A 27,345-nucleotide genomic window follows, 5' to 3' on the forward strand; every position below is an offset into this window, starting at 1 on the left:
AGGAATTCTCAAGTCCAAGTTCTTAAGTTTCAGTCTCTTACCTTGAGGGGATTGGCTCCTATTTATACTTGAAGCCGTTTAAAGATAGGTAGGCTCGGACAGTCTGTATGCGGTTTGTACGTGGGGAGCGCGGCCATCCGAAGTTGCCAAATGCAGCTGCGCTACTAATTCCGGAATACACGCCGAGTTCTGTTCCGTGCACGCCTTGATTGGGTCCGCTCTAAACGTCGCCGCCTAACACACGCAAGCCGCTATTGGGCAGGACCACATGCACCTACATCACTATCCATCTTTTTTACAATGTCATAATTCTTGGCAATGTATCTAAAACTTCCTATTTTGGCATGTGTCTCAGTTAAAAAATGGTACTATTTTGGCCTTCTCCATAGCATGCTGAGAGGAGTTCAGATCTACTATTATTGAATAGTAGATGTGCAGCAGGATGTGCAGCACACCGGCCTTCTCCGTAGGAATATTCATATTTTAAAGCACAACCAATATTACTGATGTGTAGCAGGATGTGGGAGACCAGATTTGCTTCTCACATAAGACACCTCACACCGGCCTCACATGTAGATTCTACCATGCATTGGGAACATCTCTCGTACTTATAAGTTATTATTCATGGGAGATGTCCCCAATGCACGGTGGATGTGCCTGTGAGGCGCCCATGTATAAGGAACAAATCCCATTCCAGGATGTGTGTGGTCAGCACATCTGAACTCTACTGAGAAACGGTGGGAGGGAGGAATTGTTGAATTTTATTGTTTTTCATTTTGTCTTTTAGCGGCTGGTTGAACCAGCTTTAACCGAGCAATTCCGTCAAATTCCTGTTCACTCAATATGACTGACGTGCTCAATTTTCATTTGCAGGTTCAAGTTTCCCGTGAATCAAGGATCTATAGAATGCAAGCTCCCATGTAGGGGTGGCAATTTTTTCACCCAGCCCGTTGAACCCATCCAATCCACCCATTTAAATGGGTTGGGTTGGGTTGGATTGTGGATAACCATTGGGTTAACCGTTACAGGTCCTTAGCCTTTTTCGTTTTTTCTTGAATCAGCACATTTCACCCAATATAAATCCAAACCAATTTGACCCGAGTTCTAACCAGTTCAACGTGGTTTGACCCGATCCAGCATATACCAGTCTAGGTCGACCCAAGTCCGAAATAGACCCCAGGGGGGATGGTTCAGTACCACTTGCTATGCCCAGTTTGGGTCATTCAGTCCAATCAGCATTCATACAGCTTGACCTGACCCAATACAAGTTGATCCGAGTTGGCCCAAATCCGAAACGGTTTCAGCAAGACAGTTCGGTGTCTGTGTGCTTTGCTCGATCTGGACCGTCCGACCAACCAATAGTCACACAGTCGACCCGAATCCGGACCGAACCGATTCTACTTACGTTGATCCGATTCGGATTAGTCGGTTCGGTCCCAAACTCGTGCACAAACCTGATATGATCTAGTCCAAGTCAATCCACCATTGTGTGAACCGGTCCAACCCGACCGGACTGATCTAGATCTAAACGGTTCAACCACCCTTGATGTGATTAGCTCGAAGATAATCCAATTATCTTCGTCGCTTGTGTAAAAATAGCATGCATGTAATGTAATTTAAACCTTCACCACTTATGTAAATAATAACTACAATTACCACCAAGCTATGACCAACTTATTTGTTAAGAGAGAGTTAGTTTATTTTTTAATTCCATAAATATAAGATTTAATGGATTTGGGCAGGTTAAATTGGGTTAGGGTTTGGATTGAGCCCAATCCATTTAATTTTATATAATTGGTTCATTAATGGATTGGCGGGTTAGATGGATTAGATTGACGCTCAACCCAAACCAAACCCAGCCCAACCCGCCCAATTGCCACCGCTACTCCCATGGTTAATCCTTCTTATACAATTTCATTTACCAAAGCCCGTGCATCGCACGGGTCCGGAACTCCCGATTACGGATTAACGTCGACCATCGAGAATTTAATTGTGAAGTGGCCACCACTCACCAGAGGAGAAAGAACGCGGGCGAGAGCATGGAGATGATGAAGCCTTGCTATTTACTAATGATTGTATCAGTGCTAAATGTGATGGTCTTTTCAGCGATTTTTGGTAAAATTTTATTTGAATTGCGTTTATTCAAATCAGAAAGAATGGTGGAATGATTCTTAAGAGTTTAACTCCAATGTTTTTGTTAGATCTGGTTGGTTGTTGAAGCAATTTCCTTCTTCCTGTTTTTCTACTTTTTCCTTCTTTTGCAGTTTCTGCTAAAAAATCTGGTGACGTTACGGAGCTGCAGATCGGTGTGAAGGTAGCTTACCTTCCCGTTCCTTTTGGCCCTTCTTTTGATATTCTTTGGGATTGAGATCTACTTGTGGCAATTTATTTCTATCAGAAATATTTAGGTGGAGTCAAAGAAAATTTATGCTTTTGGAGCTTCTGTTTCATTCAATCAACTATTGTCAATGCTAAGAATTTATTGTAAAACATATGAATTTAACAATATCCGAAACGGAAGGTTAGTCTTTTTTTCCGGAGGGGGGGGTCTCCTAAAGTATGCTTGACACTGTTTGTTGATTCTGCATTGGTAATTCAAGTTTCTTTTACTCGTTTAGTCGGGCATTCTCGAAAAAATTGTATCTTACATTGCCGTGTGAAAAGAAGAAAGGAAAATGTTCCAGATCAAACGTCTAGGATATTGTTTATTTAGTGATATCCTATACTGTATTGCTTCATTTTAGCAAAAAGAAAAAATTATAATAAATATGCCTTGCAAGTTATCTATTTTCCTTAGCAGTGGTTATTTATTTTCCTTAGATGGCATAAGCCTTCTTTACTGGTTAACTTTTTATGTGCTATTGTAAGATTAGTATGCCTTGCAAGTTTAATGAAGGTGTTGTAGATCTAGATTGTTAGAGCCTTTCCATTTAAGTAGAGCTTGCTTCATGTCAGATCCATTTATACAGTGGGTAGGCAGGAAAGATTGCTTTTCAGGATCATCATAGTTGTCGTTTTCATCTCTTGAGCATGTTAAGCATTGGCATAGGCCAGTTTTGTCTTTTGTACCCCATCCTTGAGCTTGCGATGTCTTTCGTACCCCATCCTTGGCTTCCAAATCAAAATCTGTGTAAAAGGCTGTCTGAGGGAAAAATTAGTAAAAAGGTAGAGTGCCATAAAATTTTATCCATTGGATCAAAAGCCTTCCTTATTGAGGATACAGAAGGTATTGGCAATGAGAAGTTAAAGACACAGAAACTATCACCTATCTGAACCTGCTATTTTTTTTCATATTGCCACAATTAGATCAGAATTTGTGTACTATAAGGTTGTCATTTTCAATATAAATGTGTTTTGGTTTTTCTGTGCTTCTTAGAATTCTACACACACACACACACACACATATATATATACATGCACAGGCATGTATGTCTATATGTAAAATAGAAGCCTGACTATATTCTTCCATTCTCATTTACAGTTTCTTTTCTGCTTGTTTTTATTGGAAACGGCAACGTCTTTGAAGATCTTTTGAAGTACAACTGTCAACCCCTAGTATAGGGTGTTGAACAAAGAGAAAAGCAAATTAAATTACAACACTGCCCAAAACATAGTCTCCCTAACAGTCCCTTGTTTTGCTAAGGTATCAGCTAACCCATTAGCTGATCTTCTTGTCCACTAAAAAGCAAACACCAACCTCCCTTGTTAAACTAAAAATTTCTCTCATCATTGTCTGTGTCCAGGCTCCCAAACAACCTGATTGCATCCACCCAATTACCAAATTAGAATCCCCTTCTATCTCAATGTGGTATAGCCTCAGTTTCTTTTTCTGCTTGGTTATCTTTTAATTTGCTTTTTGTTTTGTTGTTACAGTTTAAGCCAGAATCCTGTGATGTTCAGGCTCACAAAGGTGATCGAATCAAAGTACACTACCGGGTAAGTGTAATGTAGCTTGAATCTCTTATAAAAGAATGAGCAGCATGAATGCATATCACTGCCACAATGGATGTCATAATAGGATGCAAGCAGTATTCATTCTTTTGAAATTTCATGATATTCTAGTTTTGTTCCAAGGTATTTTGACATAAAGCTATAAGAGACTAGATTTATTTTGTGGTGGATAATGGGTTAAAGATGGATATATTGTGGTGGGTAATGGGTTAAAGATGGATATATTGTGGTGGATAATGGGTTAAAGATGAAATCACGATAATAATATTTTACAAATTATTATGTTTCCAGTACCTATGTCTTGTGGTATATCAGATTGCTATTTAACCATTTCAGCATTTCTTAAGTTATTTTACCTTGAAATGAACATAGGATATAACTTATCAGCATGCTACATATCTGGTGTTGGGAGAAATCTTGTTTATACCCCCAGCATCTGATGATAAAATTAGGGAAGATGACTTTGATGCTAGTTATAGAATGTTTTTTACAATTTAGTAGTCAATATCTTGCACTCTTTGATTAATGTGCAATCGAGGATAATGCTTTTTATTTAGGTAGTACACTGAGTTTAATTGGTCCTTAGAAATTTATCTCCAATTTCAAGGTTGTCGTGATAAGATTTTTTATCAGTAAAAAAGATTTTATTAATATCAAGTTCAAGTATTACAAATACGTGGGTTTTTCCACCCTAAAGACAACCTTTATAAATTATAATTTTGCCCAAAACATTTGGTACCTCGCTGTCCCTTGTTTGGCCAAAACATCTGCCATCCCATTTGCTGATCTTCTCACCCATTTAAAGACAACATTCAACTCCCTTGATATGATTTCTATTTCCCAAGAAGTACGTCTATAGACCCATGGGATTTTGGAGCTACATCTTGTCCATGACTTGACCACCTGAGAGTCCCCTTCCACCTCCAAGTTGTGGAAACCGAATTGCTTAGCAAATTTTAAACCGTGAAGAAATCCACACAGCTCTGCTGTCAATGCACTACCATTTGCTAATGGTCCTGAATACAGTACACCTTTCCTTCTGTGTCTTGGAACATGGTACGAACTGCCTACTGCAGGTGCCCCTTCGAGGGTGACACAGCCTCCTAATCGGAGAAGAAGAAGAAGGAAAGAATAGTTGATTTTTTTTTTTTTTGCTAATCTAAAGAATAGTTGATTCATTCATAAGCAAATCCATAGACCAGGTCCTTTATATAGAGGAGGCCTGGGACTCTCAACAGACTCTGACCATTAGGTTATTCATGGATGCTGGTTGCTCGAGTGTATAGTCCCACTCCTAATGGCATCTGACAGGTCGGTTTGTTGTCATGGCCTTCTGGCATAAACCCAAGCTATGATGGGCCAATCCATTACCTAGGGTGGCGGGTTGGACTGATCTCCACCCTCTCCTCCCTTGGGGTCCATACTGAGCTGGGCCCTAACAGAACACCCCTCCCAGTCCAGCCTTAACCTGCTGACTACCAATATAACTCCCATCAAAATTGAGTTTAACAAAGTTGGTTGCTGGGGGTCTCCATTCCATATTTACTCTTTCCTTGGAATGAGCCGATAATACCACTTCCTTCCAAATTCTCAAGATGTCATTTGTCGTGGTAGGGTGTTAAGCACAGCAGTTTCCTCAAAAAAGAAAAAAAAAACATCATTATCAATTAAACACCATAAAGCTAAATTTCAATATTGCTTCTAGCCCTCTTCTAAGATCTCATATTGTTATTCTTCCTTGGGTACAACAGAGTGATGACAGGGAGGGGATGGATTCCTATGTTATCTTATTGAATGGACGAGAGGTTCCGTTTGTAGGGGCTATTTGCTATTGCTTGGTGCAATGGTAAAATCTCAGGCTGACAAGCATGAGAATGTGCATTTGAGTCTGAATGTGGCCATTTCGCAGGAGAATGCAGGAGATTAGGTCCATGTCCATTCTACAACACCCCCAAAAAAAATAATAATAAATAAATAAAAAGATCATGGATATCTGGGACCAAGGTAATGACACTTACGAGAGGTTCTGCTGGTGAGCCTTGATTATTGAATCATCTCAATACTAGATATTTGGCTTTTACATTGAACACCATATTCATCAGGGTTCCTAAATCTTCTAATTTCATTCCTACTAGGCTTGCTAGAGTCAGAGTTCAAGGGTGTGGGTTGTTTCAGAAGCATCTACAGGTTTAGCTTGTGTATTTTGTACATTTCTGTGCATGATGCACATACCCCATATACCCTGCATGTTAAGGTTATCTCCATTTCTGCATTCAATAGAGATAATGCTAAGTTATTATCCAGAACTTGCATTCCTATGACTCTGCATGTGACTCTTCCCTAATAACAGTGTGAGGCCAAATAATCACCTTCTCCCCAGTGGTGCCCTTTTTCTTTATTGAGGGTAAGAATAAAAATATGCATTTATTGGATATGAAGTTATGTCTAGCATTGTACATCATCGTTTTCACCATATGATGTTTCTTTGTGTTTATAGATTTCCCTCTTCCTGATCTTTAATTTCCTTGTTATAAAATGAATCTGAAAATTTAATGTTTCAATTATTGTGAGCATTTTAGAGCTAAATGACAGAACTATTCTATCATCATATAAGTTCAAGCAAATAGGTACTTGACTGGTTAGGTTAAATACATAGTCAAGCTTCACATATGTGCATTTTCTAAAACTGACGTATCTTTACATTACAGGGCAAACTCATAGATGGAACTGTCTTTGATTCCAGTTTTGAAAGAGGTGACCCAATTGAGTTTGAGCTTGGTAGTGGACAAGTTATTAAAGGTATGTTAACAAAAGTAGATGACATCATGAAATCAGCAAATGTGCTTCTGCAGCTTAGTCTTCACATTCTATGGGCTATAGAAGATTATGTGAAAGCAATTGTATAAAATATGTCATCAATTGATCTTTCCCAGCAACAGTGGTAAAGATACATAATGTTACTTGACCACAAGCAGTTAGATCGTGGTGCAATGATAAATCCAATTCCATTACTGTAGGCATAATTCATTCTCAAAAACTTGCTGTCTTTGGCTATTCAAACTACAAAAGAAATGGTTACAGGCCTCTTTTAATACAAGTTCAATGCTATTCATAGTGGACCCTTGTGACTTTGTATTTGCTTTCTATAGTCTTCCAATGAGAGTAACCTTCTTTAATAATAATTTCCTTCATCAGAGATGTGATTCAGTCCAATAAAACCTGAAAATAATCTCAGATTATAGCAAGAAAAAGAAGAAAAAGTAGAAGAGGAACAGCAGAGAAGGAAGAAGAAGATGGAGAAGAGAGTTCAATGTCTTCTTTTTCCTCTCTCTAATCTTTATTAATCTCACTTAATTAGAAGTGATTACAATTCTGCCCTTAAGTGGGCAGCCAGCTCATGAACACACTTAAAAGAAATAAAAAAAGATTAACAGACCCATAAGAATAAGGCCTATTATCAAACAAAAACATGTAAGGAACAATAATAACAAAATAATGTACTAGGGCCCATTCGGCCCAGTCTCTCTACACTCCCCCCCAAATTGAGCATAGATATCAATCATGCCCAGCTTACTTATGTAATGAATCAGCTTCCCTTTTGGAATATCTTTTGTCAAAACATCAGCCAACTATTTTTTAGAAGCAATAAATGGCAAGCAGACTTCCCCTGAAGCAACTCTCTCCCGTATAAAATGTCTATCAACCTCTATGTGCTTAGTTCTGTCATGCTGGACAGGATTATGTGCAATGTCGATAACTGCCTGATTGTCACAATATAGCATCATTAGCTTCTCATAGTCAATACCCAATTCTTTCAAAAGTGATCTAAGCCACAATAGTTCAGAAACTCCATATGTCATTGCCTTGTATAGTTGTACTCTATCTCAGCTAAGAATAAGGCATTGAAAACTTCATCACTATATTATTGTTTTTTTATCAATAACATAAGCATTTCATTAATGAAAAATGAAAGATAAGTACAAAGGTTGGGGAAGATAAACTCTCTTAACTCCCCCCAAAAAATAAAAGATTACAAGTAGGCCCAAAATAGATTATTTCTTCTCACCCCTTGTTTGGCTAGTGCATCTGCAAAGGAATTGGCACGCCTCTTTACCTGTTGTAATCTCACTGTCATATCTCGAGTCAACCACTTAAATATTCTTTTTTCATTCAAGTAGCTCCACATGCTACTCTCCTCCTTTTGTACCCATTCTATTACTAACTTCGAGTCTCCCTCAATAATTAACCTCCTTGAGGTAAGCTCCTTAGCCTTTTTGGCATCTTCCAAGAGTGCCAAAATTTCAGCTCGAAGAGAGTCTCCTTCCCCAACTGGGCCTGAAAACATAACAATAATTGCATCCACCTCATTCCTAAAGACCCCTCCAATGCCTAAAGGGCCAGGGCTTCCTTCACTTCTACCACGAAGTTCAGCTTTATATAGCTAGGAGTTGGAAGATTCCATTTGGACGGGGGACAATCCAATGATTTAAAAGGCGTGCCTAACAGGCGAGGCACATTTTAGGGTAGGTGCCTTGCCCAAGTCCTAGGCACAACCCTTTCAAAAGGCGCACACTTGGTGCGCCTGATGCACCTTGTGCCTCAACCCAGGCATGTGCCTTTTGAAAGTTTGACACTTTTTTGCTTTTTTGAACCTAGTGGCTGGGTCGGGGGCTTCACCCCTATTTGGTAATGGTGTTCATTCATTCATCCTACTAAAATATCTTCTTAAAAAGCAATTAAAATTATAAAATGGACTTGTTTGGACTTGCCTCGAGGGGCGTGGCACAAAGGTGGCTCATACAATTAAGAATGTAATATGTTTTACATCACATTAGCTACTTTAATTAATGCAATTGAGGAAAAAAAGAGATTGTGGGTTTTACATGCTTGAAAATGTTTTATATGTTTGATTTTATTTTTAAATTCACATTTGAATATGTTTGATTTTATTTTTAAATTCACATTTGAATATGTTTGATTTTATTTTTAAATCCACATTTAAATATACTTTACATGTTATGCTTATGTATTTTAATTTTAGATAATAGGTTTTTTAAAACGTTTATTTTAAACTTTAAAGTTTATATTATTAATATTATGTTTAATATTTTTTGGCATATTTTTTTATTTTCTGCCTTTTTTTAGGTTTTTAGCATTTTTTTTTTTGCGACTTCCTTCAAAAGGGCGTGCACCTCACCTTGTGCCTCGGGCGCAAATTGACCCCTGTGCCTTTTTAGCGCCTTGCGCTTTTAAAACACTGGGACAATCTTGCCAGGAGCTGAACATGCCACTTCCAATTGTTCAACAAAGCTGATGTGGATATATCTTCAAATTCATCACCATATTATTGTTTGTGGTGGGTGGAGTCTCCTCTTTCATCCTTTTATACCATTTTACTTTTGTTTTCAAAGGGTGGAAATATGTGTTTGTCTAATGTCCTTTTCTAGAATCATTAAAAAAAAATGAAAGATAGTTAAAGTGATAATTGAATACATAGTTTTCAAGGCACCAAGGCGAGGCTAGGCAACGAGGGCACCTTGTCGCCTAGGCAATTTTTTTAAGTAAACATCATATATTCTAGGGTAGTTCCCTAGGTTCCATAGCAACTGGCAATCATATTTCCTTAATAATAATCTATAATTTTCATGAGAAAAGTATAAACTTCATATTAAAGTATAGAAAATCAACATGTTCATGAGAGGAAAAAGGAAACAGAAAAAAGAAAAGATAATTCAGAAAATATAGGAGCTGAACCCCCTATTTTTTGTTATCAGGTTTTGAAGTCTTTGAGGCTTCAAGACAGCATTTAGCAACATGTGTGTTGATTAAACCTAACAAATAAGAAAATAATAAAAAGAAACTAGTATATAAACACAAAATGATTATTTTAGTTTAGGTGTCTATTTTATAATTATAATATTAAAAAATTAAGAATATAAAAATATTTCATAACACCATGTACAAATCTGCTTGGTGATTAGGGAAGGTGACCCTCCAAGGGTGCATTGTTGCCTAGATGTCACCTTGACAACTATGATTGAATGGTTTCCACTCTAAACCTATGCCATGACTATGGGACAAAAAGCATATTGGCATTACACCATTGAGTATATGGAATCAAATGATTCAAACCACATAGTGTCATAGTAGGAAAGAGAAGCTAATCTTCGCCCTTGTCTAAAGGAGGGTTACGAGGGCATGCATATAGACTCGTAGCGCTTCCAAGAAAATCCCTTGGTTGATCTCCATAAATTCTAATTTCCCAAGGCATTTCAAATCATGATATGATTAAGTGTAATTTGATGATTGTTCCATAGAGAGCATGGGGGATTGAGACTTGATGGGGTCTTTAGAAATCATCTTGGACAAGTTCTTTGAGTTTCTCAGTTACTATTTGGGAAGGAATCTAGGTGCTGATCTGATGGCACTATTTAAAGGTTTAAAACTTACATCTTCGGGGTGAGTTAATTTTTTGGTGGAAAGAGATTGTCGAGTTGTTATTGGTTGGATGTCTTCTTCTGACAAGCTTCATCTCTGTCTTGGGATTTGGGTTGAATTGTCCAATTGTTGATTAATAAATTGGGTTTGGATGAGCATTTCACAATCAGAATTCTGCATGGTATGGATTAATACAACCTTGTCAGTCATTGAACAAACTCTTTATCCAGCCCTGTTCTCCATAGGTTTGGGTTGGCATTTTCTCTACCAAGTTGGTAAATTGGTGGATTTTGTGAACCCGACCCCAACAACCACCATTTGTCATAAATGTTGAAGGAAAAGAAAAACGAGGTTTGCATAAAAACCTTGTACATATATTTTCTGTTACAGGTTATGTTCTTCATGGTTTATATTTTTCTATACAAGGTTTACATTTCACAAAAATATCAATGACAGTTGATTGTATCACAGCTTAATTTTTTGTGAATAAATCATATAGTTCGCTTCATCAGCTCATGCAACAGCATTTTTTATGAGCTCATGCAACAGCTTTTTTTTACCATTAAAAAGCTGTTAGACATCCAATTAAAACGAAGTGTATGTATTATATGCAACAGATTGATCAAAAAAGCTGTTTGATTATAATACCTATACCTCCTAATTAATTCCAATGAATTCTGTTATTGATCAATATATATATACATATATATATGCCACAGGTTGGTGTAGGAGCTTAGGCTGTTGTCAATTACCATGGTAATCTTCTCTTGATAAGATCCATTTTTTGCAGGATGGGACCAAGGGATTTTGGGAATGTGTGTGGGGGAGAAGCGGAAGTTGAAAATACCTGCAAAACTTGGTTATGGGGCTCAAGGATCCCCGCCTACAATCCCAGGTAATAATGATCCTTTCTGGTATTCTTCTAATTGCAAACTTTCATGGATCTTGATAAGTATTGCAGTGAGACAATGCCACCATGCCATATGGTTGAAAAACATGTCTTCAGAGTGAAACAGTTCCTGTTGCTTCCAGCATCAGCTGTTACAATGTCGTTGCCTCAAGTAGGAATCTTTGCACTCTAGTGAACTTAGGACCCATTTATAACAGCTGAATGGCTTACTGCTTTATCGTGTAATGAATAAATTACCAAGAATATTGTGAGCTCCTTAATGTCTCAAGATGAAGTTAACATGTTGAAATTCAATTTCAGTTCAAAATTATATTGCAACCTGATGTGGTCATCATCTCATTTATTTTTTTCCTAATCATATGATTTCATACTTAGAACAAGAAAAAAGCAAAATAAAAACGCTAAATTGTGATGAGGTGCTTGTTTTCTTAACTCACCTTCAACCTTTTGCAATATCCTAACAATTGTTAGAGGCGATTTGGAGATAAGAGGTTTTATCTCCGATTGTTTTTTGTACTTTGTGTTGTTTATATTTTAATGAAATTTCAGTTGTTGATCCAAAAAAAAAAAGAAATCTTAACAACTGTTCTAAACATTACAGGCGGAGCAACACTGATTTTTGATACTGAACTTGTTGCGGTGAATGGAAAAACATCTAGTGGAAAGAAAACAACAGGTGGCAAGAGCGAGTTATAGTCAGAGGAAGAAGGAAGAATTTCTCAAGTGTTACATAGTAGCTAAATGCTTATAGGTTTTCTTTAGTTACAATGTTTTTGTTTCTTTAACGGTCTGACCATTTTGATACATATCAATCTGTAATACTAACTTTTGGCCTTACAACACTTAGGATTACATTTAGACTTTGAAATCATGGATTTGATCCCAGCTTTACTCGTAAGGAAAATAAGAAATAATTGGTCTTAGCTGCTATGTCAAATCAAAAGTAGATCATTTGAAATGCCAAATTATTTAGTAAACCTGTGTGTACAACCATCATAGTTCACAAGATAGTTTTGTCATGAAATTTCTGAGTATAAGACGGAGAAAAATAATGGAACGTTAGTTCAATTAGAAAAATTAGGGAGGCTGATGTGCAGATACATTTATTGTAAATAAATAAAAGTGTCTTATTGTTTCATGTTGATTTGGTATGTTTTTATGTAATTACCCCTTAAATTGGACAATTATAAGACTCGTGTTAATTTAGAATGTTCTCAATCGTTGGATAGATTTGGGGAGTTTATCCTGCCAAGGCTGACACTAATATGCTAGGGTGTAACTAGAAGCACATGCAGTGTATGTTTAAATGAAACGTTGAACTTAGACCATTTTTTAGTTATACCTTGAATCTTGAAAATTGATGGGTAAAATTGAAAAGTTACACATAACCCTTAAATTTGATTATAGTACTACACCATGTGTTGGATTATGTTGTTTTTTATATGCCAATCAATGAGATCCATCAAAGGTTAGAACCTAGGTATATTGGGGCAATTTAAGAATTCATTTGAGTGGATGATAGGATCTGTCTCTTTGTCAAACAAAGTGAATTATAGGGTTTATGTTGGAAGGGTTATGATCTATTATTTGTGGAATCATGTTAGATGGCTAGGTGAAATTTCAAAAATTCCATAATCCTTTTAGGAATCAAATTCCTTATGTTTTGAAAAATTGTATTTTTTAGGATTGATCTTGCATTAAATTAGACCAGATTTGAAACCAAACGAAAAGATAGATGTGTATCTGATATGGATACCACAAACGCAAATTCCAATGTGGAAGCTCACACCCAAATCAATCATAAAACCAGCCTCTATTGAAAATGGCGAAGTGTATAAGTGAGTTGATTCAGCAACATAGTTTTTAGCAAAACTATAATTAATTGCTTTGATCGAGCTAGGGAAAGTGAGTTTGAAATTCCTTTAAATTTTTCTTGCAAAAATTAGAAAAAAAAAAAGCTAATCTCTATTGGTTCTTTAAAGCCTAGGTTGTGATAGAGTTTCTTGTAAGACAAAAGAGAATAAAAGAAAACAAGAGAGAGTGGTCTCTTAGTTTGTTTCGCCATCTTCTTCTTTTATCTCCTTATGGAACACTCTCCTAATCAAATTAAGAGATTATCCAAATCTAATTTGGATTTAGAATTTATTAAGAGATAAGTCTTATCCCCTTAAGAGGATGGGTGTTCTATATCTATTTCCAAACCTAGATTTGACCCAGAGCATAACAATTTGCTTAATCTTATTAATTATGGACCTTATGACTATTTCCTTCAAATGCTCATGACCCAAGGTGTTGCATCGCCAACTTAGGCCCGATTTGTATGGCGTGAGACCTCACAATGACTTTAGTAAATCCACAAGAGTTTAACCCAGCCTCTATGAAAAGGCATAGCCAAATTTACTACTAAACGAAGTGAACCCCTGAGCACATCACTATGGACTCAATATGGATTCAACATTTACTCTTAAACGATCCTTGAATTCAGTCATCTTATGAAGATCCAAGGGTAATGGATTTAAGTAAGATAAAACCCATTAGGTAATCAGCCTTGTAAAGGTTTCTCACACTTAACCTCACAGCTCATAATAATTAAACACTATCTGACAAGGAAGGACTCCTCCCCTGTAATGGTCTCTTACACTTAACATCTCGGCTCATCTTCAATGGAGGCTAGTTATAGGACTAATTTAGGCATAAACTTCCACCTTGGGAATTGCATTGGTGGTATCCATATCAAGTATACATCTCCCTCTTTGTTTGATTTCAAATCTAGTACCGTTTAATACAAGATCAATCATGAAAAATGTAATTTTTCAAAACATAGGAAATTTGACTCTCAAAAGGATTAAAAAATTTTTGAAATTTAGCCCAACCATCAAGCATGGTTCGGCCATCCATATGATGGATCTTAACCCTTTCAACAAGAGTATATTCAAGAATCAGTTACTCTTTATCAGAGTCTCAAATTTCTTGGATGTATTAAAAATTTGACTAAAGCCTTGTCCTAAATCCTAACTATATGGGGTCATCTCAGTGAATCAGAATATGGAACAATTCAACTTGGGAAAGAGCTCAATTAAAGAGCTTCTGTGGCATTGGAATGTCAGACTTGAGTAAAAAAGTGTGTGTAGAAGTCTATCCCCGTTGTTGTTTTAGGAACTATTTGGTTGCGAGAAACAATCAAGTTTTCAAATTCAGTTGGTTGTTGGTTGGGTGGTGTCTTGGTTCTCTGTTGTTAAAGAGATTATGCAACAAAATGTCTCTTTGCTACTTAGCTCTAAATGTTTGTGGGAGTTGTAATCTGGTGTATTTTTATAGGTGGGGGCTTTCTGCTCCCACAGGAGACTATTGTACCTTTCTTCTTTTTGTTTTAGCTTATTTCAATCATGTAAGGGCCAATCCACTTAGAGTTGAGTTGGCCATAAGGTATCACTTATATTAATGATGCATGGTTCTAAAGGCAGGTTTTTCACATTGTATGCCAGTGAGATTTTTGTACCCTGTTACAAACCCCACTAATCCATTAAGGCAGCATTTGGCTAAAGCTCAATAAATCTTTTCATACAGTAACCAACATTAAAAGAAATCAAAATAAAATTTTTAGAATTAATAATGAAGAGGGTGAGTAGATTAATAAAGATAATGACATTCAAAATCATTTTTGCTCCATCTCTCAACAGAAATTTAAAACCTAGGGCAAATGTGGTATTGATGAGGCAATTAATGAAATTAACCATTGCATCACAAATGGTGTCAATTAGGAGATCCTAAATACTTTATTCATCATTTAGGACTTTTAAGCCACTAGTCTTGATGGATTAAATTCTTTTTTTCTTAAAACTTTTCAATCTATTGTGGGGATTTTGTTTGTAAGACAATTAAAGCCTTCCTTTGTTCTAAGAAAATGAACAAAGCAATAAATAGAACATTCATAATGTTGATTCCCAAATCCAACAACCTGGAGATTGTTAATGGCTACCATCTCGTCAATCTATGTAATGTGATTTATAAAATTATTTTAAAAAATTTGATTAATCGTCTTAAACCTTATTTACATATCATCATCTTCGTTTGAAAGTGCTTTTGTACTTAATAGATAGGTTGTTGACAATTTTCTCATTGCTAATGAAATGTTTCACTCCATGAAGAAGGGAAGTTGGATGTATTGGCCTATAAATTTGATATGGAGAAAGTGTATGATAGGTTGAATGGGATTTTATACAAAGGGTATTGGATAAATTTGGGTTTCATTACCAATGGATTAAGTGGGTTATGGAATGTATAAAATTAGTGTCCTTCCATATTTTGATTAGTAGATCCCTACTATAAAGTTTCTTCCCACCAGAGATATTAGACAAGAGGATCCTTAATCCCCATATATCTTTGTATTATGTGTGAAGGCTTTGTCTACAAAACTTGTGTTGGTTAGGTTAGAAATCAGATTTAACATGGCCGAACAAATCGGGTGGTTGGTCAAATTATTAAAAAAAAGAAAGCCCAACTTGGGAACTGATTTCCTGATAATTTGAAAACTGAAGTTTTGGATCAATTTTGCATTGAACCAGACCAAATTTGAAACACAAATTAAAAGTTGATCATACCTGATACGGAATCCACAAAAACAACTTCCAAAGTGGTTCATGCCTAATATTAGACCTAGGTCGGCCTCTTGTTAAAGATGGTGTAGCAGTGTGTGTGAATCTAATCCAGCAATGCAGTTTCAACAAAACCAGCTCTAAACTCATTGGAACAATGCAGATGTGTGAACCTTGATGTGACTGATGTTTTTCTCAAAAAAATCAGCTAAGTATTGAAGAGAATCAGTCCCTACAGTGGCTAGTTTGAACTAGGGTTTTGGGGTGTAAGGGAAAAGAGAAAGAGTGCAAGAGAGTGGAGAGAAATTGGATAGTTCGACCCTTCACTCTCATCCCTTATATAGAACATTTTCCTAATTCTATTAGGATTTTATCTAAATTAGATCTGGATCAAGACTCATCCATGTTTAAATAAGCATTATTTTATTTAAAAGAAATGGGTGCTCCATTACCCATATTCGACCCATATCACATTACAAGTTAAGTCGTCACGTGACTACTTAATTAATCTTATTAATAATTGGACTAAGGCCCATTTCCCTCAATGGTTCATGTCCCATGGCATTGCATGGCCACTTTAAGTGGCCATGAATATTGTGTGGTGTGGGACACACAAATGTCTTACATCAACTTACAAGGGTTCAGCCCCACCCCTAGAAAGGAGTAGGTCGAATTCACTACCTAAGGGTAGTAAACCCTTGATCCAATCAACTTAAGCTTAGTTTGGGCCCAACATTTGAACATAAATTATCATTGGATTCAACCACCTTATGAAGACCCAAGAATAATGAACTTATGCAAAATGAAACTCATTAGGTAATCAATCCTATAATGGTCTCTTACCCTTAACCTCTTCACTTATAATCATCAAAACATTGCTCATTGGGAAATACCTCTTCCCATACTACAAAATGTAGTGTCACTCTTTTCTGAAATAGACCCTAGGATTAAAACTTTTTTTTCAAACATTTTACATAAAATAATAATATAACATATAAATACATTTTGCAAACTAGATTTTAAATGTAGTTGAAATCTACTGCCAATAGTTTAGGTTTCCATCAGAAGGAGTATAAACCTTAATATTCACTTTGTCTGACAAATGGGCCAATTCTATCACTATAATCACCCATTTTGGTAATTTTTCAAATTGCTCCAATATGCCTAATTATTTGACCCTTAATGGATATCACCGATTGGCATATCAAAATCAATTCAATCCAAGACCTAATACAATATCATAATCAAGTCTAAGATTAAGTGTAACTTTCTAAATTTGTTCATCTATCTCTAAAGTTTAGGGCATAACTAAAAACTGGTTCAGGTTCAATGTTTCTTCAAAACACCCATTGATTATGACTGGGATCTAACACTACCAGCTGAGACAAGCTGCTCTACCAATTTGGCAACACATCAGTGTTAGCATTGTCAGGATAAATCCCCCAAGTTTATCCAATGGCTAAGAATATTCTAAACTAACATAAGTCTCATAAGTGCCCAATTTAAGGAATAATTCACAAAAAATACACCAATTTGAACATAAAACAATAATGTACTTTGTTATTCATTCATAAATGTTTATGTACATCAGTCTGATTGGAGTAAGGGCGCACACACTGTTTAATAACTTGAAAAAGATTCCATTTGTGGTGAAAAATTAATTGGTTGTAGAGTTTCTCGTGGAATCCTACTATCCCAATCTTGCAATTTGCAGATAATTGTTTAATCTTTCTTAAGACTATCAATGCTTGTTTTAAAATCAAAGAGATTCTAGATAACTTTGCAAAGGCCTCAAGACAATGCTAGAAAGGGTATCTCTTCGGCTTTGAGAGGTATCATCTCCTCAAGAGATGTGATTAAAGGGGCTTGGTTGGGTCACTAGTGATGGTAAAAAAGTTAACCTTTGGACTGATGTTTAGGTTGGCAACAAACAAACACTTCAGTTATCAATGAGGTGGATCATGATCGTATTAAAATCATGGATCTTCTAATTAATTACCTCGTTGTTCATGAGAGAAACATTTGGAATGAGCAGCTTATTCAATCCTTGGTGCCAGGATATGTTTGGTGGAGAATTAAACCTTTTTTCTTCCATCAATGCCTAAGGAAGACAAAATTATATAGAGACTCACCCTAGTGGTGAGTAGACTATGAAGTTAGCCTATAATAATGAGTGTTTATTAAATCTTGATAATCCTATGCCAAATAATTTTTTCAAGAATGTGTGGAGAATCCTCTACCTCCTTAGCTTAAAACTTTCATGTTTTTGGTTCTCAATAACAAATTCCCCATAAAAAAAAAAATTGCTCATTGAAAGGGGTTGTAACATTGATGGTGCTTGTGCCATTTGTGGCAAGTACAAGGATATTGATCATATTTTTATCAAATGCCCATATATCAAGTAGGTATGGATGATCATTGGCTCAAATGATATTTGTTCCGGCAGAGAGATAGCTCAAGTTGTGATTGGTAGATAAGAATCACTAAAACTTTTTGTGGTAATCATGGTTCATTATTAAAAAAAAATATGGGGTTATTTTGTGGTTTCTTTGGAAAAACAAGAATGAGAAAATTTTCAATAATAGGTTAATACTCCCTCCAATCCTAATTGGCAGATCTCTTAACTTCCTTATGGAAATGAAAATCTTGTTTGGTGGGTGAGCAGGTTTCTTTGAACACTCATAAGATTTGGCTGCCGACTAGCCACTATATGGGTTCTATAAAGGTTAACTTTGATGCCTCCTATGAGCCTGGTGGTTTCCAATCAATGCAATTGGTGTGTATTGCTAGAGATCATGATGGTAGAATTTTGAATGTGAAAGATTATCCTATTGGTGTAACTTCTATTAACCCAACAGAAGTCTGGGTTGCATAGGAAGCCCACTATACTGTTCTCCTTTTTCGCGGCAAGCCCATTATTATTGAGGGTGATTCCAAGATCATCATAGATTGTCTTCTTAAAAAGGTGAACCCCCTATGGAGATTAAGGAATATCATTGAGTGTCATCATCTTGGTGTACAGATGGATCAAGGTACCAACATGCCTATTGCAAGGCCTCACAAGCAGCAAATTGATTAACTCATGTTGTGGTCAACAATCCTTCTTTTTTTTTGTTAATGATCTACTATGGGATTTAGTTTTCGTTTTATCAAAAAAAATCAACATGCCATTTCTTTTAAAATTTATTTCTCATCAACTATACTAGCCAAAAACATGTTGGATGCAATTAGGTGAGACAAGAGATAAAATAATTGTATTTCTTACCTGGTTGAGAATCAAAGTCAAGATTGGGGTTCGCAGCCGCCCCCCACAGAGTTGCCTCCCAAATACATCCCATGCATTGTAGGCGTGTTGCGTATCCGCCTACATGCAAATTAAAGAAACTCATGGAGCTAACGGGACGGCCGTTAGCTCTGCCCCGTTAACTCCCTCTCACCCAAAAGGGCATCATCCCCTAGGCTATTTTGTGTTCATATCCTCTTTCTCCAAACTCTAATCTCAAAACTGAAACTTAGGTCCTGAACCAGTTGACGAATTCTATATTGTGGTCCTGGTTGACTCCAAGCTTGGACTAGTCCTTGGAGACATGGGTGAAGAAGTGGTCTGCAAGAAGTTCAAGGATGTTGTCTCAGTTGCCCAATTCTCTTTGGTCTCCCAAACAGAGCATTTCTCAGGGAACCCTTTGTACTCAACCAAGGCACAATTCTGCGATACTGGGACAGCTCAAGACACTCTGATCAGATGTAGTGGAGAAAACAAAGTGTTGAAGTCTCCAGTGCTATTAGTCTATATCGATTAGAGGAAGGTAATTCGAGTGAAGAGGTTGCGATAAGAGGAAGGTAATTCGAGTGAAAAGGTTGCAATGGAATTTCAAAGGGAACCAGACCATCTTTGTTGATGGGTTGCTGGTTGATATGATGTGGAATGTTCATGACTGGTTCTTCAATTCAGACACTAGATATGTTGTTTTCATGTTTAGGACAAGAAGCAGGTTGGATAGCCGGTTGGGTTAGAGGAGAAGACAGCGCAGAAGGACCAAGAAAGAGTTAATTTTTCTTTGTTGATCTATGCCTATAAGAGCCCATAAAGAAATTTACTGTGTCCATTTTTTTTCAATTTTATCTTCTCTCACTCTTTCAATTCTCTTTCTTCTTGGGAGAGTGAATGTAGTTATTCATTTGATGATGATTATAGGAAAAAAAAAATAGAAAATACTTAGCGATGACTTTCTTCTTGGCATTGACCGTTAGAACTCAAAGGGGGGCAATCTCCGATGGGTTACGGAAAGTGGAGGTTTCAGTTATGAGTTTAGAGTCTGGAGAAAGAGGATACAAACACAGAATAGCCTAAGGGATGATTCCCTTTTGGGCGAGAGGGAGTTAACGGGGCAGAGCTAACAGCCATCCCATTAGCTCTGCATGAGTTTCTTTAATCTGCGTGTAGGCAAACATGCGGCACGCCCACAACGCGAGGTATGTATTTTGGGGGCAACTCTATGGGGGGGCAGATGTGAACCCTCAAGATCGGAAATGTTGGACCCACTCAACTCACTTCTCTACCTTTATGACCTTGGCATGGCTTTAGTCCCACAAAAAAAATGTTTATGTTTTTGTCGTATCCATGCAAGAGTCCATCTAAATGCAAAAGATGTATCCAATAAATTAAAAAAAAAAAACCAATAATATTAAAAATGTCACATGGGCTATTTATTTTTCATTATTCTATCTTTTATAAGGTGTACTTACTAATCACATTAAAGATTTTAATAATATTAAAGATGTCACTTGTGATGTTTCACTTTATCATGGATTCATGTTTTTTGCTTCATATTTGTTTCTACACTATATTTTGCCAAAAAAAATGTATTTATAATATGATCAAGTACTAGAAAATGTCAGCCTAATAGTTTGCATTTGGGCTTGGAGTAAGGGAATGTCAACCTCATTGAATTAGGTCAAGCTTACATTTGGGAATCATGTAATTCTTCCCTATTTCTTTTTATTTTTTGTATTCTTATACTACACAAGGCAAGGGATTCCATTGAGCACATGATTTCACACAATTTGCAAAGCACTTGAATTTTACAACACCATGAAAATGAATGGATTCTCTAAGTGGTGTCACCAATATTTGGACCAACAAGTCATTTATTATGAATTAGCTGTTGTTTGGCTTAAATGATTGACTTGTATTTTAGTGAATAAGCCATTAAGTTGTGAACTCCTTAATGGTTGAATGGAATGACAAGGTTTTTTAATTTGATTCCATTGTTGTTTCTACCTAAAGTTTTGGGTTGATAAATCCAAATTGGTATATACTTAAGTTTTTTAAATAAGAGTGGGCTTTATTCATAAGAAGCATCAAAGGATACGAGTGGCAAAAACATGTCTACAAAATTTCCACCATGGTTCTTTTATTATTGCGCTATGGCATGAGCTACCTTGGTTGCTTCCTTATGAAAAAACTTTAACTCAAAATCCTCCAACTTTCCAAGCATCAACCAAAAGTCAAAATATATAAAAAAGAGGGGAGATAATTACTTATTTTGTTTTAGATTCCACCATGAGCTTCCTACACCCAATAGTAAGGGGATCTAACCACAACTGTTCTTATAGATTGAGCTTTTTCCAATTTAGTAGACATGCATCCCATTTTTGTTCCACCAACATTAATTAGGACCCCATCTGCGTTCCTTAATGCAAAGCCAAGGCCAGTCGTGTCTTCTCTAGGCTTCCATGCCACATTATAGTTCAATTTCATCCATCCCCTAGGAAGTTTTGCCCACCTAGGATTGCACTATGCTGCACCCTATCTATGTTCTTCTATAGAGGCATTTACCTCCGACCAATCCTTCTACTCCTTACTAATTTTGAGTAGCAAGTTTGCACGATTCAACCTTTCCCTCATCTTTTCATCAATCCATTACCAATTCCTAAAATATCTTGTTCCATAAGAAACTTGTTCTTAATGGCGGTTCAAAAATAAATAAAAATGTTCTTGTAAATAGGTAGTGCATTAATAAAGGCTCTATTGTTTCTTGAGTGGCTAGGCATCTTGAATGTTTCCCCCTAACATCAATATATCTTCTAATCAACAAATTTATTTATTGCAATTGCAACAGAAACACATCTTCATACGAAGCTTTTAATTATTGGTTTTGAGGGTAACCTCCAAATTACTTTACAATCCCCTAGGGCTGCTATTGCATCTATTAATGTGGTTCTTCTAGTCTCATAGCTAATCTATACCCTGATTTTACAGGGTGTTAGCGGGGACCCGTGCAATGCATGGGATTTGTTAAAAAAAATGTGAAATAATAGAAATAAATAACAGTAAGCATACATTTTATGTTTGACATCACAAAAATATAGTCAAATGCCATCATAATGAAGGATTGTAATGTTTAAATTATATAATCTATAATCTATAAGAAAAGAGCAATGTAGCTATTATCCAAAATAATATGGTTCAATAATACATTTTTCATAAAAATAAAAATACATTTTAAACTCTCCATAATTTATAGTAATCTTGAGCCTGTTTGAAGGGTTGGGATCCATCGTATGAATGGCTAAACCATGATAGATGGTTGGGCGAAATTTGAAAAATCACCTAATCCTTCTATGAATCAAATTCCCTATGTTTTGAAAACTACATTTTCAGGATCGATCTTGCGCTAAACTGGACTAGATTTGAAAACAAACAAAGAGGGAAATGTATACCTGATACAGATACTATAAACGCAGATCCCAAAGGTAGAAGTTCATGCCCAAATCAATCCTAAAACCAACCTATACTAAAGATGGTATAGTGTATTCCTGAAGTCGGTTCAACCACAATTTTCTACAAAACTAAGATCCAACTATTTGAATCGAACTGAAAATGATGAGCCTGATATCCCCTAAATTTTTCTTGCAAAAATCAGAAAAAAAAAATTATCTATATCAATCCTAGATAGCTAATGTCGAATTATGAAAAACTAGGAGACAAAAGGGTGTAGAGAGAACAAAAAACTACAAAAATATAAAGTTGTCTTGGGCTGGTCCACCCCCCCTCTTTTATAATCTCTTGTGGAGCTATCTCTTAATCTAATTAGGAGATAATCCTGATCTAAATCATATCTAGACTCTAATTAGATGCATACCTTATCTTCTTATAAGATTAGAAGCTCCATGCCTAAATTCAAACCTAGATTTGCCTCATGGCACATGACAACCAACTTAATTAATCATATAAATAATGGGCCTTAGCCCATCAACTATAAGGCTCACGACGCGAGGGTGTTGCATAGCCAATTTAGGCCTGATTTGTATGGCATGGGACCCCACAATGACTTCACATAAGTCCACATGGGTTCGGCCTAGCCTCTATGAAAATGACTGGCCAAATCCACTATTAAATGCAATGAACCCCTGAGCACATCACTATGGGTTCAATATGGACCCAACATTTACGGTTAAATGACCATTGAATTCAGTCATCATATGAATATCCAAGGACAATGGACTTACATAAGATAAAGCCCATCAGGTAATCAGTCCTATAATGGTCTCTTACACTTACCTCTCGGCCCATAATGATCAAACACTACCCGACAGGGAAGGACCTCTCCCTAAGCTACAAGGTGCAGTGTCACACTCTCTACTCAGATGGATCTCAGGAATTAAAACATTTTGCAAACATTTTTCATAAAACATTTATATATATATATATATATAGTTGAAATTCATTGTCGGTAGTTTAAATTTTCATCAGAGACAGTGTAAACCCTATCATTCACATTGTCCGACAAGGGGTCTATCCTATCACTATGATCACCCACTTAGGTGAATTATCTGGCTACCCCAATATACCTAAGTTTTGACATTTGATGGATCTTATTAATTTGTATATCAAAGGCATTTCAATCCAACATGACCACATACATTAGTATGTATAAGGTCAAGCGTGCCTGTAGTTCTTTCAAAATTACCTGTAAATGGCATTTTTGCCATTTTGCCTTGAAGGCAAGACTCACAAGCTTATAAATCTTTCATAGTGAGAAATTCTAGAGGACCATCATTCACCAATCTTGTGATATGTTCTATATTAATATGTCCAAATTGATAATTCCACAAACACGTGTGATTAATTATATCACATGTCCTTTTCTTAGGGATGTGTTCCAATAACAGTAGTTGCAATAGTTGTAGTCATCCCCAAGTAAAGCACAATCTCGTCATCAATTAGCCTTCTATTTTTCTTGAACCCCTGCAATATATTACATATATTAGTGGAAGCTCCAAAGAATACATTAAGATGTAGAAGTCACCAACATATTAGTGGACAATCCCTCTATAGAATTCCATAAATTTATCTTCTTTGTTCTTGTAGAATTCCAAATATTGTGGACAATCCCTCTATAATGAAGGAGTTTAATGACAATATTGTATTCTTCATAGTACAATATTGTATCCTACTATGATGTTTAACATGAAAGATGAGAGGCTATATTATTCAAAAAAAAAAAACAAATGTAATGGGTTAACTTCACACAACTTTCAATGACAATTATAATTTTTTTTATTTCTTTAGTACAAAAATGAACAATATCTACAAATTTGTCCTATAAAGTGAATTTCATTGGAATCAACATGTCATTTTTTTAATCCGGATACACCAGGCAAGTATCACCCACATAAATGATTATTCCAATAACATCTATATTAGATATAAATGTTAGGAAAAAGAAATATAATTTTAATATATTTAAGAAAAGAATAAACTAAAACATACATATAAAAACCTTTTTGCTTGCATATTCTATAATATGGTCAAACATAACAAAATTGTACTTGTATAAGGAGATTTCTATGCAATTGTCAACACTACATATTATCTTTGTATTTTTAGTGAATTGCAATTTTATATCAATACATGTTACGGTATAAATAGAATCAGCATAATCAACCATTAACCCTGAAATGCAATATATTGTTCCCTCATTTAACTCATTCCATAATTATTCAACTTCTGCTCCATACATTTTGGCTTCAATATCATCCCCTTGTAATATAAAAAATTGTAAATGTATTGAACAAATATTAACTATAATTATGTAATAACCTTTAAATATGTAAAAATATACCTTCTAAGAGTCAACAAATATCAACTTGCATGCTTTTTGAATATTATCTTCTTTTTAGGAAGTGTGGATATCCAATTTTCTAACAAAAGCACCTGTCAAGTCCTAATACTTTTTAATAAAGTTCTTCGAATTTGATACTGGATGAAATAGCATTCTATTAACATAATTTTATTGTAAAGACAAAATGAGAGTAATCAATTGAAAATAAAGCATTTAGCGAAAAGTATCAAAATAATAAAATTCAAAGATAATATTTTCATTAAAAAAATCTAAAAACTCATATATATAATCAAAATTTATTCCAAAAAAATAATGAAGCTTCTAAAAATTTTAAACAATGAAAATATCCTTGTCATTCCCCTGTTGCATAAAAGTTCACGTTAGAAACTTAAACAATTACAATTTTATAATATTAGTTATAGATTTTAATAATTTAAAATGAGTAATATTCATTCTAATAGAAACACTATATGCCAGTTAAATATACTCAATGAAGAACAACTTCTTCATTAGGTAAATTTAAGTTTCAATCAATTTCTTATACTGTAGAAAACATAATGAGTGCATCTTTACAGTCTAATAAAACAATCAATAACTTCAAAAAATCTTTAGGGATTTGGTTTTCAATGAATCTGAAACCTATTCTAACAGTGGTCGCGTTAGGGATCTTATTGGCTAATTTTTATCCATTTTTACTAATTTATGACAATTTTTAGTAATAAAATGTAACTTTATACTATTTAAAACATATTTAAATATATATTTTGAATATAATTATTGTTAATCATAGTTTAAAATTTAATATTAGTTATAGTATCGAATAATAATAATAATAATAAAGTATTTAGCATAATAAATTGGGTTGGACCCATGTTTAACATGATAAACCTTCCAACCATGTATAATATGGTATTTAGAAGGCTATTTTGAAAGATGGGTCAACACTGACCCACCATAGCTTAATTATTGAAAACAAGTCAATGCCAACCTATTTATATTCATCTTCTTCGTCCGATTAATGGAAAACGGTTTTTTTAACAACATCAGGTTTTGTCATTTTTTTTGTGTTGTTTACTATTTTCTTATTAATAACATATATAGTGTTCTCAACATACATTGAACTGAAACATGTAGAAAAAAAATATTTCTACCCGAATTCAAAAGCAAAACGCATTAATCACACTTGGTTTGCCTTTGCCCCTGTTTCTTGTCGAAAACAACGTATTCTCACCTTTGTTTTTAGTGGGAAAAAACAACAAAACTTAAACTAGATTTGAAATAAAGAATGAATAAAAGAGATGGTAAAGTGATTTACTAATTTGGTGTTCTTTTGCCATTGTTTTTCTCTCAAAAACTGAGTTACTTCCACTATTGTGGAAGCTACGAGTTGAAGAGAAATAGAACGAATAAAAAAAAGAGATCAAGGTGGGTTGATAATGAGAAGAGAATGGGGAAAATCTAACTTGTAAGGTAGAAGAAGAACAAAGTTTTAGATTGATTGATCGTGTTTCAGTTGGACACGATCTAGGAGATGTTTTGGATGTGATAAACCCTTTTAGAATCATGACGAAACATGGCTTTTTTAAAGCCATCTAGCATGGCCAAAAATCGTTCAAGTGTAGATATTTAATTGGTTAAATTCATAAAAATGTATTAAAAAATTTTCAAAAAAAAAAGAAAATTTATTCACTTCCTTCTTATATATATATTGGCTACTTTGTTCATACTTATTATACTAAATTTCATACTTATTATACTAAATGGCGGAAGTTTTGAAACCTTTTGGAATATTTCAAAATTTCCCTCCTTTCTTTTAATCCAAACACGAACTAAAGGAAAGTAAGAAGTCACTCAATTTAGCCACTTCTGTTGTTATCAAATGACTTAAGGATATAGTCAAATTTGACTAAATTCTAAATGATTGGATCAATTTATATATAATGGATTGGATATATCCAAAATTGTTTTAAATCAGTTTTTGAAAAGGACAAGCAAAGCATCCATTTTCACTAAGAAGAAAGCAAATACAATGAGAGCATGCAGGAAAGGTGGTTCAAGAGACCACATATGAAATGCTTTAATTGTGACAAGCATGCTTCACTAATCGCTAGGAATGTAAGAGAAGTGACACACCAAGAAGGAAGATGGTAAACTTCTACAAGGTGGAGAAGAACATTCCACCAATATATTGAAGTTTAATGAGAAGTGCACAATTGCCTTCAATAATGATCCCTGGGTATCCAACTCCATCGCAATCTATAAAGCACCAAGGATGGCAAGTGTTTGACTAGGTTCTTTAGCAAATCCAATATTTTTAAAACCA

General features: G+C 35.3%; 1 protein-coding gene across 1 annotated transcript; it reads left to right on the plus strand.

The window, feature by feature from the left end:
- Positions 1-1,994: 1,994 nt before the first annotated feature.
- On the plus strand, positions 1,995-12,222 carry LOC148874523 (FK506-binding protein 2-like). Its single transcript, XM_088961027.1, has 6 exons — positions 1,995-2,115; positions 2,265-2,314; positions 3,874-3,936; positions 6,660-6,750; positions 11,180-11,284; positions 11,901-12,222. The coding sequence occupies exons 1-6, from the start codon at positions 2,040-2,042 to the stop codon at positions 11,993-11,995; spliced, it is 480 nt and encodes a 159-aa protein (XP_088817153.1). The 5' UTR covers positions 1,995-2,039; the 3' UTR covers positions 11,996-12,222.
- The last annotated feature ends 15,123 nt before the right edge of the window (positions 12,223-27,345 follow it).

Source organism: Nelumbo lutea, chromosome 1, assembly GCF_056320005.1.
Source record: "Nelumbo lutea isolate HS-2025 chromosome 1, American lotus-T2T, whole genome shotgun sequence".
In the NCBI taxonomy this organism is placed as follows: domain Eukaryota; kingdom Viridiplantae; phylum Streptophyta; class Magnoliopsida; order Proteales; family Nelumbonaceae; genus Nelumbo; species Nelumbo lutea.

Bases quoted from the DNA above. Each gene is read 5' to 3' on its own strand.
- LOC148874523 (XM_088961027.1), top strand. From the start codon at position 2,040: ATGGAGATGATGAAGCCTTGCTATTTACTAATGATTGTATCAGTGCTA. The intron at 6,751-11,179 runs GTATGTTAACAA...CATTTTTTGCAG, and splicing joins TAGTGGACAAGTTATTAAAG to GATGGGACCAAGGGATTTTG. The intron at 11,285-11,900 runs GTAATAATGATC...TAAACATTACAG, and splicing joins ATCCCCGCCTACAATCCCAG to GCGGAGCAACACTGATTTTT.